Below are 25,517 nucleotides of genomic sequence, written 5' to 3' on the forward strand. Positions count from 1 at the left end.
TGCCTACTGGTGTTACCCTGAAATCATTCTCTTTTTCGATATTAAGTTTGTTCAAAATTTCGCTCTATATTATCAGAGAGAAGGTATTGAACTTACTACGATAAACCCTGTCCGACACTATTACAAATATATACTTACCGGCGAGAAGATTGAAAACATATAAAAAGTGTAGATGTTAAAAATAATTAAGATTTCTTTTCCTTGTTAATTCTGTGTGATGAAAAAGAAATATATATACATTATTCATGTAAAAATTGGATACACTATAGATACATCATGTCAGGGACGTATAACGCCACGTTGTGGCAAGTAGGGAGCTACGAATCCCTCTTATAATACATCACTGCCCAAATGAAACCAGATTTCTCTTTTCAACGTCATCCTTCATTAACTGTAACCAAATCATCGTTATATTAACAACATAAACATGACCATAAGTATGTAGAGTGCATACTTATGGATTTCTCGAAGGTTTTTGATTGTCTTCAACACAGTCTTCTTCAAAACCTAAAACAACATGGACTCTCAAATTCGGTCACAGATCTCTTATCCAACTACAGTATCTAAAAACAAACAACAAAACGTTAAACTAGGAACTTTCACAAGTAAAGCTCAGAACATACAGGAGTCCCACAAGGCTCAATTTAAGCCCCATTCTCTTTAACGTCTTCATAAATGACAATTTCCACTTCATTAAACACTGCAAACTATACAACTATGCAGATGACAATACTATAACCAAGGCATACATATCTTAGGGCATTGTAAAAACAGCACTACAAACAGATAGCAACTCGCTTATTCACTTGTTCGCAGATAACCACATATATGAAGGCAAATCCAGACAAATTCCAAGCGATGGCAATAGGTAACAAAACACAACAACAAAATATCACCTTTCAGATAGGACATAACGCTATAAAATGCGAACTAGATGTAAAACTTTTAGGGGTTACATTACATTTTAAGCTTAAGTTCCTCACACATGTAGCAAGTATCTGCAAAAAAGCATAAAGACAACTTAACAAACTACAACGCATTGGCAAACACCTAAGCAGACTCGGCAAACTCACAATATATCACTATTTGATCCTTTAAACTTCAATTTCTGTCCACTCCCATGGCACATCTGCGGAGCAACCAACACACAAACAAGAGATCCACTATTAAATTATCTTTATAGGTTCCATCTCAGATTGATCTTCTATCTATTTTTCCCTTCCTCGTTGTAATCTGTGTAATCTGAGATACATCCCTCGCGTACTTTTCAAATTTGAGAAAGATCCCTTCAACACCTTCTGTAAAATAGTGATAGCAAACTTCAATTGTTAAAATTCAAGATGACTGCCTGTCACCAAGGTCGTTTTCAGATTGGTTCCAAAATGCAATATGCATAACAACGGACCAAGGGGTACCTACATATGAAATTTAGAAATATCCCTTCAGTACTTTCTGAGAAATAGCGATAAACTTTATTTGTCAAAATTCAATATGGCTGCCTGTCGGCCATGTCGTTTTCCGATCTGTCCCAAAATGCAATATGCATAACTACAGACAAAGGGTAACTAACATATGAAATTTCTGAAAGATCCATTCAGTACTTTCTCAGATATAGCGATAACAAAAATTGTGTACGGACGGACGGACATGCGGGAATGCATAATACTATTTCCGGAATGAAGTGCCATGCACATGCGCACACCTCCTACCCAAATACGAAACCAAGCAAAAAATGAATTACAGAGAGGTGATGTGCAAAATTCGACTTTGACGGATCAAATTTTCAGTTTTAACCTCGGCAGTTGCGTTCTCTCATTTTAAATGCCGGGTGACGTTATACACCTAAACGTAGGTGGAACCAGGTACCTACAAACTATTTTGTCGAAATTTAATACAGAACATACATTTATGTTTGCCGTCGATGTCAACATTGATCTAAAAATAAATACAAAACTTGTTGCTAAAAATAGAAAATATTGTAGCTGTACATCGTTTGGAAGATCTAAACTGATGCAGAGGAATCCGATCATACCTATATATAAACTGCACGATCAGATAAATGATCTGCTATTATGAAACAATAGTGACCCATGTTTATTTTTCTTCGTGATCAGCTCTTGATTCGCCTGACAGTCATATCATTAATAAAGTATGTCTAACTAGCAATGCTATCACATTTTTTCTACCTATCACATTAAAAGAGCTTTGCATCTTGATGAAAACACACTTTAGATTTTCATTTTATTTCAATTTTTAAAAAAGGTTATGATACTTTGAAGTTCAGAAATTCAGGCCAAATTAGGATTACAATATTAAAAAGTAACCCTATTCCATTACTTGTTTTATTAATTGGGATATTCTCTTTCACAATTGTTTAGTTCTGGGTTTCAATTTCAAGATTACATCAAGAAATATCAATTATCTGTTAATGATTCTTTGACAAAAAAATGTGTTTGTTTAGGGGAAAACTGTTCAGAATACAAATTGACTAATCAACAACTTAGACACTTTTTCTTACTATGATTTCAAGTGTCTAATGATGCAATTACATGCAAATTTAAGTGTTTAGACATTTAAAGGTAACAAATATAAAGGGATTATTTCTTACAGATTGATTTATCTTGAATAGTGAAGGTCTCCTCAATCCAGCAAATTTTAAAAATCTGAACATATTTACAGTTTAACAAAACTAGTGATGAAAAAGTCTACTATGCCTATTGTTTTGACATTATTATTTTCATATCACCTTTCCTGTAATCCTCCATGAGGTTGTACACATAAATGGCGCTGTCATTGTCATGTTTTACATTATACTATTCCTGAAAACCTGGGACAACACTAATCAAGGGGCCGCGGTGGCCGAATGGTTAAGGTGTCCCGACACTTTAACACTAGCCCTCCACCTCTGGGTTGCGAGTTCGAAACCTACGTGGGGCAGTTGCCAGGTACTGACTGTAGGCCGGTGGTTTTTCCCCGGGTACTCCGGCTTTTCCCCACCTCCAAAACCTGGCACGTCCTTAAATGACCCTGGCTGTTAATAGGACGTTAAACAAAAACAAACCAAAAACAACACTAATCACACGATCTCGATATGCTTTGTCCTCAAACTGATGTGAAAAAACATTTTCCGACAAGAAGGGGAACGTCGCTACACTGTTTCTCTGAAGTCTCTGCAGATGCTGTTTTAATTAGCTCTAAAATGTTTTATCTCAGTTCTTCAACTGAGAGCTTGATAGGTTAAAAGAATGTTTTTGACGCAGTACATTTTTCCGGAACTTCAGTTGTGCATGCAGAGCTTCCCGTGTGTCCTCCTTTCCTCCAAGTCTTTCTTATCCTTCTGAAATATGCCCTTCACTTTGCCATACTCCAAAGTACAATACATCATTTGTCATATTTTCTGCCCTCCTAATTCTTTCTTTTGCTTGTCTCTCAAGGCTAGGTCCTAAGTATGACATTAGTAATCTACTCTCACACCGGCGACCCTTGCCCTCACACCGGTGAACCTTATTCTCATACCAGTGAGCCATATCCTCATACCGGCGAGCCATACCCACCACCAGCCAGCCTTACCGTTACACTAGCGAACCTCGCCCTCACACCGGTGGCCCAACCCTGGCATCGGCGACCTTTACCCTTACACCGGCGACCTTTACTCTCATACCGGCGACTTTTACTTTCACATCGGCGACCCTTACCCTGACACTGGCGACATTTACTCTCACACCGATGAGTCATGCCCTCACATCGCCGTGTACAGGCTGATGCAGTAAGGACTTCAGTAACAACTTCAACAACCAAACTGCTTAAACTCTTCTTATGAAACATATATGCGTTCCAGAGGACACTGAGGCTCCTCAGGGGATGGGTGTCTCATCAGAAGATCACGGCTCGTGCTTCGAGCCAGGTCGACATGTCAAACTCAAGTTGCGTGAGTTTTCATAATAGCATTTGATCACTTTGAATTGTAATGCGCTGTGATAGACGTTATGTGATTACAGTCAGAATGACAACAGTTCAGCAATGATTGTCTTGATGTTGCCGTGTGATGTACGAGGGATGATTGATATATTGTGAGCCTCGTACTGCAGGAGATACTCAATGATGTTATTTTTTTTTTCAAGTACTACTATTCTCTGACTATATAGGGCCGTATACCCAAGGACCCGGTCTCATTTGGTTTGTTTATAACGACGAGATAGCACTCTAATGTAAACAAAACAAACGGCTTTTGCCAAAAGGACAAAATCGGTGAAAGATCACTGATACAATATTTGCGTCAAAAAGGTTTAACACCTACGGATCTCCATAATGATATGATAGCAAACACTAGGAAAAGATACCCCTTCATATGCTACAGTGAAAAGGTGGTAGCGGAATTGAAGCTCAGCCGACAGAGCCTTGAGGATAACCCCCGTCCTGGAAGGCCTGCCAATATTGCAACCCCAGAAATGATATTGGTATGACTGACAGACGAGTCACAGAAAAATATATAGCCAATGCAGTTGGCATATCACTGGAAAGGGTACATTCCATTCTGACAGAGGATCTTGCAATGATAAAGTTTTCGACCCGATGGGTACCAAGACTTCTGACAGTTGATCAGAAGCTCACCAGGCGCACATTATCGCCTGCTAATCTTAACCTTTTTGAGGAAGATCCTGCCAACTTTCTTCAGAGGTCCATCATTTTACCCCAGAGGCCAAACAAAAAACAAACGATGTAAGCACCCTGACACTTCCCTGCTAAAGAAGGCAAATACTGTTCCATCAGCTGGGAAGGTTATGGCCTCGGTTTTCTGGGATGCAGATGGTATTCTGACAGATTATCTCCAAAAGGCACAAACAATAAATGACACATACTATACTTCACGTCTGTGGCAGTTACGGGGAAAATATTGAAATTAGCGGAAACCTCACTAAAGTTGTGTTATTCCATCAGGACAATACTCCTGTTTACAAGTCTATCATTGCTATGGATGCCATTCACGATTGTGGCTTAGAATTTATTAATTATCCCCCTTATTCACCTGATCTCGCTCCATCAGACTTGCATCTCTTTCCAAAACAGAAAACAGCTATTTCAGGCACCCACTTTCAGTTCGATGATGATGTCATACATGCAGTGGATGACTTTCTGAACAGCCAAGAAAATGAGTTATATAAAAGTGGCATTGAGGCCATTAAACACCGCTGGCAAAAATGTAAATATACTGAAGGGAGAATTTGTTGAACAATAATAAAAAAAACATGACAGGTAAAACTCAAATCCTTCAATATGTGGCTCCCGACATATCAATCAGCCCTCGTATTATAAAGTTATGATCACTTTTGTGCCAAGTCTTAATGTTTTAATCCATCATTATGAAATTGTATATAGTATATCCAAAAGTATTAACTACCTCCATGTAGTGTTTCATAAAATACACTGTTACTAAAGAATAGGAAAGGTTTTGAAAGATAGGCTTGGTCATGACTCTTTACCGAATCTTGCGTCCGGCGGTGATTGATGTATTGAACATGCTTTCAGACCTTGAATGGTGCTGTGATTAAAACATGTTTACAAGACATCTGACATAAAGTCATCGCGAGTTGGCAATATAGGCAAGGAAATTTTAAGAACTTGTGCAATAGCACAGGCCGTAAATTTGACAATTCTGGGGTGAATGCCCAAGTTGATACTTCGAAAACAGCGACGTTGTACGTTCTATGGATGGCAGAAATTGATTCGATCGTAATGGTTCTACGCTTAGGGGTATATGAAAATTAACAGAGAAAACCATTGTTATTACATTGCTCCGGTACATCAATACTAGAATAATATTTGGATAGACGCAGTGTCACTGTATCAGATACGAGATATCGGTCATGGACCCGTTTCACAAACAGTGTGTAACTTACGAGTAGGTGTAAATCTGTATGTAAACCGCATGTAAAAGTTACGGTCCGTTTCACAAAGCATGTGTAACTTACAAGTGGGTGTAAGTTATTCCTGAAACCGGGTGTAACTTACACCACCCTGAGAGGAAGTGTAAATCTGTATGTATCTTTACACCCACTTGTAAGTGCGAATACAAAATGGCGGCTGGAATGTTATTGATAGATGAGGAAATGAGAATAGCAATGAGGAGAGAAAGAGTATTTAGAGAGAGAGGGAAAATTACCTAGATAAAAACGATGACAGGTATTTAATTGAGCGCTACCGTATGTCACGAGGTGCAATTGTGAATATATATGAAATTATCAAAGATGACTTACTCGTAAGTATTTACGTACACGTAACTTACGAAGATATTTACACCCGGTTTTGTGAAACGGCCCATACGTAAGTTACGAATGGGGACTTACGTACACGTAAATTGATACCCCGGGTAATTCTTACACCCTGTTTGTGAAACGCTCGCCATGTGCATAAATCTATTCAAAGTGAGGCAACGTCTACGGACAATCATGACATTGTAAAGCAACACCAAAACACATCATAAAATCATGGCAGAACAAACACAGGAGAAAGACACCTGAACTTGTTATGGATGTTGATACACTGGGCACAAACCCCAAAACATACTCCGACTTGTCCGGCTTTCGCGATGTAGCGATGTAAAACAAAGCTGAAATATGATAGTACTAAGTGAAAAACCGTTAGAAACGGAAGGATTCGATGAAGATGTTCTGTTTGGAATCGATATTAGTGAGAAAACTACTTTTGAGGAATAGAAACAAGTTTCAATAGTGACTGATTGCTACTGTCGGTGTACTTGACCTGATAAACATTGGCAATTTTGTCACAGAGGTTAAAATGAAAGAGGCAGACTCCGAGGCTTCAGAAGATTTCTTCGTGGTTGGGACCAAATAGTGAGAACAGAAAAGGACATCGGAAGTATGTACTGTAAACATATATATTTTAGCGGTTTTTGCGCTCAAAGCATATCGCAAAATTTGGATCCAAATCGCTAAATTTGAAACCATAATGATATATTTGGATTCATAGCGTTGAATTTGGAACCATAACGCTAGATTTTGAACTATATCACTAAATTTGGAACCATAACACTTAAATTATGCTTGCGTTTATCACTTTACATATGCATGTACTGTTCTACAGCAACATCTATGGTTGCGCCATTTTGTCACTGTGCCAATTTATTAAAGTTTGATAATGCGCTAAGATTTGAATATGCCAAATATATACGGAATACAGATACAGAATTCAAATTATTTCAGGGGGTTGGGGAAACTTTAAGATTTCCTGTAAAGTCTTCCAATAGACAATGATAAAGTCTACCATACCAGTTAAGAGATAAGTTGGATAAAAAGTGTATGTAATTAAACATGGTCAGATCAACATTATCAATACAGTAACTGAATAGGTATCGTCGGGGGTAATCGTTCCGAAACCTGAGATACATATATGAGGCTCTTTGTGGATATGAAACAGATATAATGGTTTGTGGATACTAGACAGATATAAGGCTCTGTGTGGATATGAGACAGATGCAAGGCTCCTGCGTGGATATGAGGCAGAGATATAAGGCTCTTTGTGAGTGGATATGATACCGATTTAAGGCTCTGTCTGGATATGAGACGGAGATATAAGGCTCTTTGGGTTTTCAACTTACAAATGATGTCATTATTAATGTTGTACAAATACTTGCGTGAACATTAAGTTAACAAATTATACATATATATCACAGTGCGTGCAACCGTTTTATTGGAGTATGTCCAATTTGAAAGAATCGTGATAGGTACCGACTGCTGACGGAAATACATTCAACGCTGGATTTCGAGATCTATTGGGTTGATAATGAATCTGAATAATTCTTATCTGGTTGTCCTAATATATTTGAGACTTAACATGTTCAATATGCCTATTTAAACTACTTCGTTTTTAGCTCACCTTGGCCGAAGGGCGGGTGAGCTTATGCAACGATGCAGCGTTCGTCGTTTGGTTTTGTTTGGTTGATTTAGTTTAACGTCCTATTAACAGCTAAGGTCATTTAAGGAAGGCCTCCCTTGCGTGCGACATGCATGTGTGTGGTGAGTGCGTATGTGTGTTTTTGGAGGCTGCGGTATGTTCGTGTTAAGTCTTCTTGTGATAGGCCGGAACTTTTGCCGATGCGTTCGTCGTCGGTCTGTCGTCAGGCGTCCGTCAACATTACATTTAAATCCCTACTAGTCGAGAACGCCTCAGTGGATTTTGATGAAATTTGGTCTAGAGCATTATTTGGGATCATACGTTGTATAAACGGATGGCGTGGCTTCCGTGGGACCGGAGTAATGGGGCCCAATAGGGGAAATTGAGTTAAGTCCTTTAATCCCTACTAGTCCTGAACGCTTGAATGGATTTTGATGAAATTTAATCTGGAGCAATATTGGGCAAAGGGGATCAAACGGTGGATAAACGATGAGTGTTGCACCCCTGGGGCCGGAAGGGCGGGGCAATAGGGGAAATTTTAAATTGCTACTTGTTTAAACCCTTGAGATCCCCATCCGATAACCATATATAGCATTGCTGGACATCAAGAGAAAAACACAATCATGTTATAGATATTTCCCCGCCCCTAGGGACTTAGTTTCTTTGGTATATCTTTGAAACCATTGAGATCCCTACCCTGCAACCATGTACATGTATAGCATTGTTGCGCATAAAGAGATAAACACAATTATGATGTAAAAATTGGCCCTTGGGATTTTCCCTAACCCTAGGGACTTAGTTTCTTTGATATATCTTTGAAACCATTGAGATCCCCACCCTATAACCATATATAGCATTGTTCGACATAAAGCAGATAAACACAATCATGATGAAAAATAGACCATGTGGTCTTTTCCCACCCCATAACCATATATATCATCATTTGACATCAACAAGGTATTAACAAATAGAACATGAACATTAGTTTGATGTTTGGTCAAATCCAACCAGATGAGCGATACAGGCCCTATTGGCCTCTTGTTCACCTTGAGAGTGTAACATAACTTTGATTGGAGACAAATTTACACAGTATGAATAATCGATGTAGCTTTTACTAGTGGGGTGACACCTAAAGGAGTGTCACAGAAAGAATGAAGTGTAGTTAGGGAAGATAACTCTGGATGAGCACGAAAGACAGAAAAAAATAAATGCTGAGGGTGATACAGAAATGTCCGTCTTGAGTTCAGAGGTTCCATGCACGAGTCCTGGTTTACATCAAAATCGTTCAATGTCAATATTTCGACCAATAAGAAGCATCAGCGTGGTTATATGGCAATGAATCCCATGTGGTTGAATTCGAATTCCCCTATTTACAAAAATGTACCATTTTGCATCCAAATCCATTGTCTAAACTTCGACCAATCGGAAGCCTTGGCAATGATACCGATGCAATGGAATTTGCAGTCCAAAATACCAATACATACCATATACCAATGGTAATCGAAATCAAAGAATATCTAAATTTTCACCAGGCAGAGGCAAATAAGTCTGCTGCGGCCATCTTGGCTGACCGATCGGAAAATAAAAGATCAGTTGCAAACCCCATGACCTTGAAGAACATTTGTGTTATTTTTTTTTTAAGTGGGACACTAAATAGATTATTGGTTATCTTATAACACTGGTAACCCCAAAAACCTTTATTTCCTTTCCTTTAGCATAAATACCTTCACTTGCTCTTAATTTCCTCACTTTCACTTAATTTTCTCACCTGCACTTAATTTATTCGCGCGACATTTAAAACTCTCAAATACGTTTAAATATTAATACTGGCGAGAGGAAATTGAAGGTTTGCGGGTTACCACTGTAATAATTTTCATAATTCTTCAGTTTTCTGGAATATGACACATTAATTGATTATGAGACATCAATTGGCATCTATGCAAGCATACGTTAGGGTCTCTCGTGTGTTGTTGTTCAGTGAGGTAGTCACCCACTACTATAAGGAGACCCAGCCTCAAAACGATCCTGATTGCAATATATACACGTGGTGATGAAACAATTAAACAATCAACCCTAAGTTCATCTTAGTATCAGATGTACTCGCGGTATTCTAATCGATAAATAATTACATATACGATCAAAGATAAAAACAAATGTCATGCATATTATTATGATGTCAAAATCAGGGCTTCTAGGGACCACAGAACAAAATCAAAAATAGATTGTGGGTTTTTCCCGTTTGGGCAGAAGATTTAATAGGAAGGTGAATGCATCCGGGCCTACTGATTGGATATTTAGGTGACTGGTGACGTAACATCATCCACCTCTCGATAAAATACGACCCTTTTTCAAAACCCTATTGTGGCCGTTCTATGAAAGATATAGAAAAACTAAAGATACGCTTTTCTTCAGAACTATCTCTTCTTGTTAAGTTTGGAGTTTCAAATTTTTGGATTGAATCGCTGATTTTTAAGGACCGGTTAAACAGAAGCTACCGGTCAAAGTGACGATTTTGGCATGTTTGACCCAAAATATCTCATAAATACGAATTTCCACAGGGATACCATATACATCCAGACCTAGATCGAGCCGAGTTTTACAATGGTTCAAAACCCTATCAAAATTGTATGTGTCATTTTTTCCACCCCCAAATCGCTACAATAGCCGGCAAAAATCGCGAATTAGCACATACTATCATTACGTTCCGTAAGGAACGATAACGAGTTATCGGCCCTTACTACACTTCATTCTTTACTCAATAAAATGTTCATGTCTGTGTTGTTTCACTTTATATCCCCCTCGTTTGTGTTTGTATTAAAAGCATGGTTTTGTTTACGCGTCCTTACTAGTGTATTTATCATACGTACTGAGTGTATAAACAACAGAATACTGACATCATAAAGAAACCGTAATTTTACCTATAAAATCGCGAAAGGGGGGCAACAAACGTTTAAACATTATACATGTGCATGGAGGTCATTGAAAGGGTGTAAAGGAATAAGACAAGGGGTTTAATACAAGTCGTAATTCAACTTAATTGTAAGCTGTCCGTATGTTTACTTTCTTAGAGGAGATACTGAATATTACACTTACAAATGGAATCAGGAAGGGTACTGATTTAACATTACGTTAAGATTATTTTAGAAAACTTCTCCATAGGCCAAAATTTTAATATTCAGGTCACGAAAAATAAAACACCCGGGTGTACAAGTTAAAGAGATTATATTCATTTAGGCTATCCTTATTGTAAACCTATGTCATAGAAAAAGATTTTTTGATTTCAAAATTTAATAACTTACTTATTTCTTTCCATTCCCTGACCCAACTTTGATTCAGAGATTGATAATTAAGAAATGAACGAAGTAGGAAAAAACTACAGAAGCCCTTGACTTGTATGCTAAACAATTTTGCGATGAAACGACATACTTTGTAAAATTAAAGAAAGTAATTTGTTTATACGACTAATTATTTCGATAAAACGAAATAAAATAAGTGTGTTGCATATCAGTCAATTGGCTCCATCAGAAACTCCTATGAAAAATTATATAGAAGTAGGACTGAAATTGATTCACATGTATATATTGATCATTATTTTTTAAAATCACTTGGTTAAGCAATATGTGAATCAGCAAGAGAGCGTGCTGTTAAAGAAAAATTACTTAAGGTGGATGTTCCTTTTATTACATAAATTAAGGTGTCAAGGGACTCCAAAATACAATGGTTTCAGAACCGAATACAACACACCATCATACCTATAGATACAATATTTCAGTATCGAATACAACACAGTATCATACATATAAATACAATGTTTTCAGTACCGAATACAACACAGTGCGCAGCACGAGTGAAAAATATCTAAGTATTAGCCACACGAGTGAAATATATTTGGTATTACTGAAGACACTGTTAGATATTCTGTTTATTACATTTGTTATCAACGAAAAACTTACCCCATATGCTAACTAGGCCTACAGCTATAATTTGTAAACACAAAATGTAGTTCCCCCTGTCCAGGTGCTGAGATATATGTCGGGCTTTCTGATTGGTCAATTATTTTGATATTTTCTAATCATTAATTTGATTGGTCAAATCAGCAAAAGTGATATTTTTCACTAGTGATCAATATGATATTTTTCACTAGTGAAAAATATCACTTTTATATAATGAATAATTTTTGATATTTCACTTATAAAAATGTAATAAAACACAGTATCATACATATAAATACAATGTTTTCAGTACCGAATACAACACAGTATCATATATACAAATACAATGTTTTCAGTATCGAATACAACACAGTATCATACATATAAATACAATTTTTTCAGTACCGAATACAACACAGTATCATACATATAAATACAATATTTCAGTATCGAATACAACACACCATCATACCTATAGATACAATATTTCAGTATCGAATACAACACAGTATCATACATATAAATACAGTGTTTTCAGTACCGAATACAACACACCATCATACCTATAAATACAATATTTCAGTATCGAATACAACACAGTATCATACATATAAATACAGTGTTTTCAGTATCGAATACAACACAGTACCATACCTACTTCAAAATGCAATCTCAGCAACAGCGCAATAGAAACTATATACATATTTTGTAATTGTCAGGAAAGTAAAAAAATCAACACAATGGATAGTATTTGTTTTACACTTGACAAACATACATTTATACACACTGAATCTAAAATCATTTAGTAATATCAATGATCCACATGGAAAAAATACCTACAATCTGTGTCATTCTATACACAAAATATTACATATTTACAATATTATTTATCTAAAAATACAAGAAAATGTTCACAAATAAGCTACAAAAATGCTTATCATATAGGTACAAAATGACAAAATAAAACCTTGGCTCAAAAACCTTTGATGACAATTTCACCACATTATGCAAGGAGTAGGCTCTAATTTTGATGAGTGAAAGGAACAAAAGTATTGTCTTGTTTTTGTGCCTTTGTTTTTCTTATCTAGTAAACTTTTGGTGACCCCCTTTGTTCCTTTACTTTTATTATATAGTAAACTCCTGGTGACCCCTTTGTTCCTTTACTTTCTTATCTAGTAAACTCCTGGTGACCCCTTTGTTCCTTTACTTTCTTATCTAGTAAACTTCTGGTGACCCCTTTGTTCCTTTATTTTTCTTATTTAGTAAACTTCTGGTGACCCCCATTGTTCCTTTATTTTTCTTATTTAGTTAACTCCTGGTGACCCCCTTTTCATTTATTTTCTTATCTAGTAAACTCCTGGTGACCCCCTTTGTGCCTTTGTTTTTCTTATTTAGTAAACTCCTGGTGACCCCCTTTGTTCCTTTATTTTTTCTTATTTAGTAAACTCCTGGTGACCCCCTTTGTTCCTTTAGTTTTCTTATTTAGTAAACTCCTGGTGACCTTTCTTTCTTTACTTATCCAGTTTTAGAAAACTATATTTTGTTCAAATAAGTTGTAAATAAGTTGAGTGAAACTATCATAAATCAATGTACTTGTTCCATGTACTTTAGTGTTATTATCAGAGGCTACTGAAAATAATATTTGAAACAGATGAAAAGTGATTACCTGGGGATATAAGTACATATAGATTTATATATGGAAAAGTCGAATCATATCCAGTCTCACTTGATACGATCTATAAATATCGAGTTGTTGAGATCTTGGTTCATTATTTTCATTTTATTTTATTTTGACCTTAGCTTTCAATATATAAAAATCCAAGCATGTTAATAGTAATTGTTTTTGCAGTGGGATATTGATACAGAAATGTATACCTAATTAGTATATGATGTACATAATGTTCTTTTCTAAAACAAAATTATTTTCAACATAAACCGATCGAAATTGAAGTTATATATTTTCAGGTTAGATTAATTGATTGCATTAAATATAGCACTTTGGGGGCGGAGGGGGGTCAAATTGATAAAATGGAGAATGTGGAATATATACACTGACACAAGGGAAATATTCTAAGAAATTGAAAACAATTTTGATATAATATACTTATATGCATTAATGTACAAATGAACATATAACACATATTTGAATATGTATATAGGTATACAAATATAGATGTATGTAACATTACAAATTCTCGGTATGGAGAATATGTACCTGACAAGCAAATGCGTCAGTTCTTGAATGTTGAAAGAGAGCCCTTCTTGTGTGAGGAAGCCTATTGTATATATAATTGGGACTTATCCCAGGGGTACCAAACCCTTGTAGTCCATTTATCTTTCCACGGAGAAAATAGATGTTCCACATGCATGTTTTGGGGTTTTTTCATGAATAACGCCGCTTTTTATCGTTTCTTTGTTTGGCTGATACGGCGGTATACTCATACCACAGAGAAAAAAGTCCACCAAAGTCATTATACATGTACATCGGGTTTTTTTGTTTGTTTTTTGTTGTTGTTTTTTTACAAACTGATTAAATGAAAATGATATTTTTCATATATTTATGATGTAACATTCACTCTTTTTTCTTGACTTTTCCATGACTTGTTTTTTTCTTTTAAACACATGCCATGGTAAAAATTATACACCCGATTATTACACAAAAAACTCAGGTTAAGAAACATTCCTTGTAAGCTTGATATGTTTTCAAAAATTATCAGAAAGATTTCAGATTGAACAAATACGGCAATTATTCCAATAATCCAACTAAAACCCATAATCGATGAAATTTTAATTAATGTCAGGTTTAAAGATTTGTAAGTGCCAGTGTTGCTGGTCTTTGCTGTAGTATGCACATAGCGGACAATTAAAATAAACAATATCATATTTCCGCACTGACACAACGATATCGGTAGGATAAAAGCCAGAAGCAAGGCATGAATATTTGAAATGAAACAAATTTTCCCGCCATACCAGTTTTCTGTAGGTCTTAACAGAAAATTAAATATTTTTGTACACACAACAATAAAAATATTTAACGTGAAGCCAAATAAAACATATTTTACTGTTTGCGAGTTTCTTTTGGATTTGCTTAATGTTACCAGGCTTCTAATTTCCGAGTTAAGACGGAAAGAACAAAGAAACATGAAAATAAATGTACCGATCCATACAGAATGATGTAGTACACCAATCCATTCACATAAATCTGTGGGTATTGTGATACGAGACATCAACAAGAAACTAGTTTGGGCAAACAGTAAATACAGCATTAATACAAACAAAAGTTCAGACTTTCCCTGTCGAAAAAATGGGATGACACAATACTGTACCAGAGCGTTTATCAGTGATATGATTGATAAACATGTACAGATCGTATTGGCAACATACCTGTAATAGCTCATGCTCGCATTAATTACATTGACGTCTTTATATTTAGACAGAAATGTATCTAAACAAAGAAAATAACTTTCAAACATAAATATAACATCTGCCGATTCAATAATTGTTCCATTTAAAACGAAGAACGGTTGATATATTGTCCTATTCAGCAAGTTTGAGTCATTGATGTCCGTATAATTATCAAGAGGATGTACCGTCACTGCCGGACATAGCAGTGATGTATCATGTAGAAACTGATTTGCTAAATACGAAGGATTTCTGAGCGACTCGTTGCATTCACAAAAAGATTCCATGACGCTGTCTATATGTTTGATATAGATCCCGTTTGATAAATTGTATTGATATTTCCTGTATGTATCTATAACCATTAATCTGTTATATTCATAAGATGCATTATTGTTAGGATTTTCTTTAACCATACACTTGAATTGAATCAATGAACAAGGTTTCATAGAGGTCACTTGATACCCTGGGATGATCGTGATCGAGTTTGTCCAACGGCAGAAATCATGCACCGATGGTAATATTAGAATGTTTTTTAATTTCTCCTTCGATGCTTCCAATATCTTTAGATTGAATTCATTGATTGAGTCGTTCAGAAAGCCGTTTGATTCGAACAGAAGATCTAGTATCATTCCTGTTGTTTTGTATTGAACAGAAACACACGTACCACCTGATGGTTCCATGTCGGTAGGGCAGTACAAGGTCAGACAGCCAATCTGATGGATAAAAAGAATTTGTAACCAGGAACAAAATTAAATTTTACTTCTTCGTAAAACTAAGACAAAAAAACAATAGTTTTCATTTTAACAGTTATGGCTTGAATAAAGCAGAAATGAATCATGCTGATACGACATTGTCAATTTGGAATCAAATAGAATATGGCATATCTTATCGAAGGTTGTGAGTAATAAATTCATAAGATAATATTGATTATAGTCAATGTATATGAATAAATTATAAAAGGCGTTGTTAACCGGAAAGGAATGCAATTTCTCACCTTATCAGAGAGGTATATTTCCGTTTCGCTACACTGTATCTTACTTTCATGTGTAACAAAAAGGCCGGAAATATCAATCAGATTACTGATTGTTACTCCGACTTCCTCCGTTGATTGACTGTTTGTATCTAAACATCCCCACATACCACTATCAAAGGAAATGAAGCCATATTCAGCGATTAAGCATTGTAAGTTTCTGTAAATTCCAAAGTTTTCAAAATAATGAAGCCGAAATAAAAATGGACTGAAAACGCGGTTGTTACAAGATGTCTTGTTCAACTCTTTCATGACGTTCCATAACACATACTCGAATTGATGTGAACAATACCGGGCATTGACATTTTTCGAAGGTTCCAGTCGGTAAAGACAATAATTACTATTTATTTGCAACATTACTGCATCTTTTAGTGAAGATGTCGGTCGAATGTCATTTAAATAAAAACGTTTTTGGCATATTACATTCAACAACCACGGGATCCAATGATATACACCGTGACACAATGCACATTGTCGATTCTTGAACGTCACATTGGTGTTTATGTCAAACACGGGTAACAGGTCGAGGAAGTCAGTATAGGTGTTATTTTCACATTTCTTCTTTACGTCATCATCCCATTTCCAAGTCGTTGGACAAGATGACACCATAAAGGCTCCACGTCTATTGGAACGAGTTTCCTTAAATGATGTTTGTTCACAAGTTGTCTCCCCAAGGAACGGAATCGGCGATTGATCCAGTGTTGTCCCATCTCGGGATATATCATCTGCATCAAAGCAGCAGTCGTCGTAGTATGTACATAAGCGGTCACAGCGGCATATATTGTTTTGCTTACTTTCACAAGAATGATACCTACCATGGCAGGAATTATAGGAGGATTGCGATTCGGTGCTTGATACTCTATACAATCCCGATATTAAGGGGAAAATGGTGAAGCCTAGAAGCGACATTTTACCCCCAATTTGTCCTGCAGTCGAATCAAGAATGCACGTCAAGTAAACATGGATGCGAAAAAATCATGATGTTATTATCATTCTGAAACTGAACGTGATAGCAAAACACACAACTGATATTAAAGTGACATTAAGCTAGCATAATGGGTCAATAACCTATTACATAACCGAGATGAAATTAGTTCCACAGCCATTTGTTAAAAAACCACGGGATCCAATTACATGTATATGTATAGTTGTCCCCCCAAGAAATGGGATTGGAGATTTATCCAGTGTTGTCCCATTTCCAGAAACTTCATCTGCATCAAGGCAGCAGTCATCGTAATATCTACATAAACGGTCACAACGGCATATGTTGTTTTGCTTACTTTCACAGGAATGATACTGACCGTGGCAGGAAGTATATGAGGATTGCCATTCGGTGCTTGATACTCGATACAATCCCGATATTAAGGAGGAAATGGTGAATCCTAGAAGCGACATTTCCTGCAGTCGAATAAAGAATGCACGTCAAGTTTACATGGATGCATAAAATCATGATTTTATCATCATTCTGAAACTTAACGTGATAACAAAACACAGAACTGATATTAAAATGACATAAAACTGGCACAATGGTTCGATAACCTATTACATAATCGAGGTGAAATTAGTTCCACAGCCATTTGTTGAAAAACCTTTTATGCAACAATTTACACTACTGGAAGTAGAAGGTAATTAGCATCTATTCTTTTTTTCCGAAGAAAACAATCGCTACAAATTGCACGCGCTGCATCACATCGCTTCAACTTGCGTTTTTTTTCGGAGAATTTCTAACAAAAACATAACAATATTTTTCGTTGTTTATCTACAAAACTTGTGGAACTGTTACATGTTATATGCCTATATGTGACTGAAATTTACTTGTGTCTTCGTAAGGGGGCTGATAGCCTCAAAGATTCGACAATTTACTTGTCTGTACAGTCTTCATTACTACGTGACAAATTCTCCATTTCTAGCATAATACACATCCAGCGAACGACTGTTTGTTAGGATCCAGTACCTTTATTGGACCCTACCGTCGTTATTACTTACTATACCCTATATTTATAACGTCAAAGGTGAAAAGATACGCAAAAGTTTAAAGATCATATTGATTTCTTTCAAATATCGTCTTCGAGTCCATGGAACTGAAAAGGCACGTGCATGCTTTGTCAGAAAAGTTGGAGACTCCGTTTGGTAGACGAACTGAAGTGCAAGAATTAGCAGTACATCAGGATACAGCCACTTTCGTATCTTCTTTGGAACCATCTGGGTTAAATGTGTTTTTGATGGGTAATTCGAAATGCATCGACGAAAGGAGGATTTATGTTCTTCAGGCATCATGCTAGATTTACCTCACTCCTGTAACGTAAAGTTAAAATCTAGTGTTTGTATGCTCCGTCAGGGAACATCGGAAATGTATTAAGCTGTGTCGGTCAATTTCATGAGTATGCTTTGGTATTTTGGTTTGAATACTTGGTCAAAAGCAGCTGCAAACTGTAATGCTTGTATCTGTAAAAGTTTTTTCCCTTCTATAATAGGGAGATGGTTCATTTACTTCAAAGTACAGGTTATTTACAAGTGTTGTTCGAAAAGCTCCAAGGGCTAGACGAAACCTCTGGATATGGATTGGGGCAAGCATTTGCAAGGCAGACCTGTGCTCTGAGCCGTATACCATAAACCCATTAAGTGATGTGATCGAAAAGCATTTCACGGTCCGGTCGCCAATCGATAAGAGAAAGGATTCGTGTAAGGTCCAACTCCTTGAAACACTTATCCTTTAGATACCGTATGTGAGGAGTAAAAGAGAGTTCCGAATAAAACATGAGGTTGTCATATTTTGATCATTGTGTGCGTTTCGTTTTTGGCAGAAATGCATGCATGGATTAAGATCATTTGAAGCCGTTATCGTCTGCCAAATTTTGTAGTTGGTTTAAACTCGGTTAACGTTGCATGTTCATGTTCTTAGATCTGTATCAGATCAAGAAGTCGTCCACAAATAATGATCCTTCTGTTGAATTACAAAGACATTTAACTATATCATTGATTTTAGGACCAAATTTGGTAACCCGATAGAAATCCATCCTGTGGGACTCATGTTTTCTGTGTGACCGTTTCAAACTTTCAAGAGATGTAGAATTATATGTAAAATATGAGAGATCTAAACGTACGCTAAGGTCATGAAGATCTTTTATAGTGCCATACTCCCAAGCACTATACAAGGCAATAAGGTGTTCCGTCTTGGTAAAGCCTCCCGTTTCTAGTGTCTTATCATTCTTAGGTGTCCTGCAAGATGTCTGTGGCAGTACTATTCAGTGAGGTAGCACTATAAAGTTGACATCAGACTTTCGCTAAAGAGACAATCTGACCATGTCGCAGCAGCCTTTCAAACATTCACCACACACGTGTATTTCGCACACAGAGGGGGCGGATAGCTAAATCCGGTATAATGGACGGAAGAGTTTCAATATGCTACGACTTTTCGGTGAAATTACTCTTTGATTCGTCTCTGAATTTGGCCCCCATTGAAGTATATATCATTCGTAAAGCGTCCGACAGAAAACTGTTTTACCCTGCACTAATCATGTGAAAGATAATGTTTAGAAAATTTGCACGATCTCTATATTGGTATAAAAGGTGTAGATGTTTTATATTAAACATGTTTTGATGTATCAGGGCCGACACAATTATCGTCAAACTTCAATAAATTGCAATTTACGAGCAAGAAGCAAATATTTTATGTGAAAAGAAACAGTTAATAATTACGTTTGTAACCTAATACAAACATAAAAATATATCAATCATCATTCTTCCATTTGATCACACATTTTGGTCGTTTTTATGTCATACAGAAACTGCTTTCAGAAATATTAATTTGTTTTTGATAGACTCAAATGTCAATGGATATTGAGAGGCGCTTCATATTCATTTTTCAAACGACATCGGCTATACAAAATATATAGGTCAAATCGTGTTCTCAAACGACACCCGCAATACAAAATATAGGTCAAATCGTGTTCTCAAACGACACCCGTCATACAAAAATATAGGTCAAATCGTGTTCTGAAGAGACTTTCGCCATACAAAAACATAGGTCAAATCGTGTTCTGAAGAGACATTCGCCATACAAAAATATACACTAGGTCAAATCGTGTTCTCAAACGACACTGACATACAAAAATATATGTGAAATCCGTGTTCTCAAACGGCACCCGCCATACTTTTTCGATTTTAATACTGATTAACGATAACCTTTATCTGTGAAGTGATAAATACATATGATTAACAATTTCACTTAGTCTACTAGTATTTCACGCTTGTAAACTGTAACACGTTAAACACCATAGGGAGTTTCTTGTTACACTTCATCAAATTCATGATGTGTAATGTAGCCTGTTTTACACACGGTCATATGGGGTTTATCTTATTTGATGTAAAATTTAAAATGGTCATTTTGATGCTACAGTTATTTGACCGTTCTACTCTCTTCATTATCCTCGATTTATCATGTCATTAATGTCACATGATCTGTGATGCCCCGTGGTCAAAGAAGAAAAAAAGTGTTTCTTTTCCCAATAATTCTTGTCAGTGCGATAACGTTTTAACTTTGAAGGACAATCACCCACTGATGTAGTGCAGTGCACTGCCATTGGATCATCGTGACCATGATCTCAAGGTCAAAGAAGTGCGAGTTTATCCAGGTCATGATTTCTTAACCGTTGAAGATATGTAAGGCCTCATCTTCTTTAACATCTTCATAAATGACATCTTCCACTTCATTCAACACTGCAAACTATACAACTATGCAGATGACAATACTATAAGCAATGCATATATATATATAGACATTGTAAAAACATCACTACAAACAGATAGCAACTCACTATATTCACTTGTTCGCAGATAGCCACATGAATGCTAATCCAGACAAATTCCAAGCGATGGACAGTAGGTAACAAAACACAACAACAAAACATCACCTTTCCAATAGGAAATTACACTATAAAATGTACCAGAAGTTAAACTTTTAGGGGTTACGTTAGATTTCAAGCTAGATTTCAACACACATGTAGCATAATCTGCAAAAAAAGCATCAAGACAACTTAACAAACTTAAACGTAATGGCAAACACCTAAACAGACTAGGCAAACTCACAATATATCACTCTTTTATCTTTTAAATCTTCAATATATGTCCACTCACATGACACTTCTGCGGAGCAACCAGCACACACAAAAATGGAAAAAAATTCAGGAAAGGGCACTCAGATTCATATACAACACACAGTAAGATACTTACGAAAACAATACCATCACTCAGAATAAGGAGACTCAGGAATTTCGCACTAGAAGTCTTTAACAAATACCAACATATTTACATGACTTAATCAATATCACAGAAAAAGCATACACATTCAGATACCACAACACTGCATATATACCACATGTTAGGACAACAAAATATGGCAAGCACTCTTTTAGGTCAGAAGCGCATAAATTCTGGATTTGATTTAAACGTATTTTATTTGTCAAAAAAAATGGGATTAGATACAAGTATCAGATTTATAATCAGTCTTTTCCCGTTTACATAAATGATAAAATTAATATACATGACCGAAAATAATAATTGGTGATGATGTGAACATGTCACAAATAGCTATAAGATCAAATTTACCATATACATATGTCATAATTATGAAGTCACTGTACGCGCATGTCTGGATTGAATATGAGTTAGCTTACAATGTAAAGCTACGGATATATATATATATTTAGGTGCATTTTGCTAGATTGCTTGCTCTAATTGAATTTTCAAATAATGTTCATTGTTATTAGGAAGAAAAAAATTTTGTTTTTTGCACACAAAAAAAAAAAATTTTGGCTAGACGAACTCTGGATGGATTGGGGCAAGCATTGCAGCAGCTGCTCTGAGCCGTATCCATAACCCTTAGTGATGTGATCGAAAGCATTTCACGGTCGGTCGCCAATCGATAGAGAAAGGATTCGTGTAAGGTCCAACTCCTTGAAACACTTATCCTTTAGATACCGTATGTGAGGAGTAAAAGAGAGTTCCGAATAAAACATGAGGTTGTCATATTTTGATCATTGTGTGCGTTTCGTTTTTGGCAGAAATGCATGCATGGATTAAGATCATTTGAAGCCGTTATCGTCTGCCAAATTTTGTAGTTGGTTTAAACTCGGTTAACGTTGCATGTTCATGTTCTTAGATCTGTATCAGATCAAGAAGTCGTCCACAAATAATGATCCTTCTGTTGAATTACAAAGACATTTAACTATATCATTGATTTTAGGACCAAATTTGGTAACCCGATAGAAATCCATCCTGTGGGACTCATGTTTTCTGTGTGACCGTTTCAAACTTTCAAGAGATGTAGAATTATATGTAAAATATGAGAGATCTAAACGTACGGTAAGGTCATGAAGATCGTTTATAATGCCATACTCCCAAGCACTATACAAGGCAATAAGGTGTTCCGTCTTGGCTAAAGCCTCCCGTTTCTAGTGTCTTATCATTCTTAGGTGTCCTGCAAGATGTCTGTGGCAGTACTATTCAGTGAGGTAGCACTATAAAGTTGACATCAGACTTTCGCTAAAGAGACAATCTGACCATGTCGCAGCAGCCTTTCAAACATTCACCACACACGTGTATTTCGCACACAGAGGGGGCGGATAGCTAAATCCGGTATAATGGACGGAAGAGTTTCAATATGCTACGACTTTTCGGTGAAATTACTCTTTGATTCGTCTCTGAATTTGGCCCCCATTGAAGTATATATCATTCGTAAAGCGTCCGACAGAAAACTGTTTTACCCTGCACTAATCATGTGAAAGCTAATGTTTAGAAAATTTGCACGATCTCTATATTGGTATAAAAGGTGTAGATGTTTTATATTAAACATGTTTTGATGTATCAGGGCCGACACAATTATCGTCAAACTTCAATAAATTGCAATTTACGAGTAAGAAGCAAATATTTTATGTGAAAAGAAACAGTTAATAATTACGTTTGTAACCCAATACAAACATAAAAATATATCAATCATCATTCTTCCATTTGATCACACATTTTGGTCGTTTTTATGTCATACAGAAACTGCTTTCAGAAATATTAATTTGTTTTTGATAGACTCAAATGTCAATGGATATTGAGAGGCGTTTCATATTAATTTTTCAAACGACATCGGCTATACAAAATATATAGGTCAAATCGTGTTCTCAAACGACACCCGCCATACAAAAAATAGGTCAAATCGTGTTCTCAAACGACACCCGTCATACAAAAATATAGGTCAAATCGTGTTCTGAAGAGACTTTCGCCATACAAAAACATAGGTCAAATCGTGTTCTGAAGAGACATTCGCCATACAAAAATATACACTAGGTCAAATCGTGTTCTCAAACGACACTGACATACAAAAATATATGTGAAATCCGTGTTCTCAAACGGCACCCGCCATACTTTTTCGATTTTAATACTGATTAACGATAACCTTTATCTGTGAAGTGATAAATACATATGATTAACAATTTCACTTAGTCTACTAGTATTTCACGCTTGTAAACTGTAACACGTTAAACACCATAGGGAGATTTTTGTTACACTTCATCAAATTCATGATGTGTAATGTAGCCTGTTTTACACACGGTCATATGGGGTTTATCTTATTTGATGTAAAATTCAAAATGGTCATTTTGATGCTACAGTTATTTGACCGTTCTACTCTCATCATTATCCTCGATTTATCATGACGTCATTAATGTCACGTGATCTGTGATGCCCCGTGGTCAAAGAAGAAAAAAGTGTTTCTTTTCCCAATAATTCTTGTCAGTGCGATAACGTTTTAACTTTGAAGGACAATCACCCACTGATGTAGTGCAGTGCACTGTCACTGGATCATCGTGACCTTGATCTCAAGGTCAAAGAAGTGCGAGTTTATCCAGGTCATGATTTCTTAACCGTTGAAGATATGTAAGGCCTCATCTTCTTTAACATCTTCCACTTCATTCAACACTGCAAACTATACAACTATGCAGATGACAATACTATAAGCAAGGCATACATATATATAGACATTGTAAAAACGTCACTACAAACAGATAGCAACTCACTATATTCACTTGTTCGCAGATAGCCACATGAATGGGGGGGGGGGGGGGGGGGGGGGTGTTAGTCGTTAGTCTTAATAAACTTAATGCTTAATATTTAATATCCCTGATATCGTAAAGTGCTACTGCTACATGTATATCTAAAGCAATTAGATTTCTATTTTCTGCAAATTATCTGGGTTTTTTTTTTCCATTTTATTCTGTATTTGTGCATGTCTTTTACTGTTGGAGTAGGTTTTAATAGCTCATTAGAGCTAATGTTGATTTGTTATAATATTAACCGACTATGAATAAAGTTTTAATTGAATATAACACATTTTCAAAATTTGGCGGGAACGCATCATGCTATTTCCGTAATGAAATGTCGTACACATGCGCACACGTCACGCCGAAATACGAAACTAAGCATTTAAATGAATTACAGAGGGGTGATGTCGTGCAACATTCGACACTGACGGATCAAATTTTGGGTTTTAGCTCGGCAGTTGCGTTCTCTTATTTTAAATGCCGGGTGACGTTATACACCTAAACGTAGGTGGAACTAGGTACGTAGAAACCATAAAATTTTGTCGAAATTAAATGAAGAACATATATTTGCTATCGATGTCAACATTGATCTAAAAATAAATACAAAACGTGTTACTAAAAATAGAAAATTATGTAGCTGACATCGTTTGGTAGATCTATACTGATGCAGAGGAATCCGATCATATTTATATCTAATCTGCACCATCAGAGAAATGATCTGCTAATAAACAATAGTGATCCATATTTATCTTTCTTCAGTTCTTGATTCACCTGACAGTCATATCATTACTAAAGTACTGCATCAGTAGGCCTGTGCAGTAATATATTATGCTTAGCTAGCTGACTACATATTTAAGCTTAGTTCCAAGACTAAGGGGTATATGTAGTAAAGTAGAAGTCACATGTGAAATGTTTAGAAATGATGAAATGGTTTATACACATATTAACATAAAGATCCCATGCATGGTAGTGCTGCAAATATATCACAGTGTATGTATACGTACATGTAAATGGCACGGTTCGGTTCACAGATTTTTTTCGGTACACCAGTTAAATTCCAGTTGAAGCCACATCCTGTTTTCTCTGCGCCCAAAACCAGCATTGCAGCGAAAGTGCTTTCGTTGAGTGACTGTTTAGTATTGAAAGAACTGTCTG

The 25,517-nt window shown here is 36.2% G+C and overlaps 1 protein-coding gene across 2 annotated transcripts in view; it reads left to right on the forward strand.

Annotated features, from left to right (window-relative positions):
- The first annotated feature begins 1,814 nt into the window (after nucleotides 1-1,814).
- Nucleotides 1,815-25,517, forward strand: part of LOC117323095 (BTB/POZ domain-containing protein KCTD3-like) — a 53,552-nt gene continuing 29,849 nt past the window's right edge. The window contains exon 1 of one of the 2 annotated variants that reach the window (XM_033878107.1): nucleotides 1,815-1,862. In XM_033878107.1, coding sequence (XP_033733998.1) covers nucleotides 1,822-1,862 — 41 coding nt within the window. In that variant the 5' untranslated portion in view covers nucleotides 1,815-1,821. Of the gene's footprint in view, nucleotides 1,863-24,766; nucleotides 24,881-25,517 lie in introns of those variants that run through there. The other variant, XM_033878106.1, reaches the window with a different exon arrangement.

Source organism: Pecten maximus, chromosome 3 (assembly GCF_902652985.1).
Source record: "Pecten maximus chromosome 3, xPecMax1.1, whole genome shotgun sequence".
Taxonomy (NCBI): domain Eukaryota; kingdom Metazoa; phylum Mollusca; class Bivalvia; order Pectinida; family Pectinidae; genus Pecten; species Pecten maximus.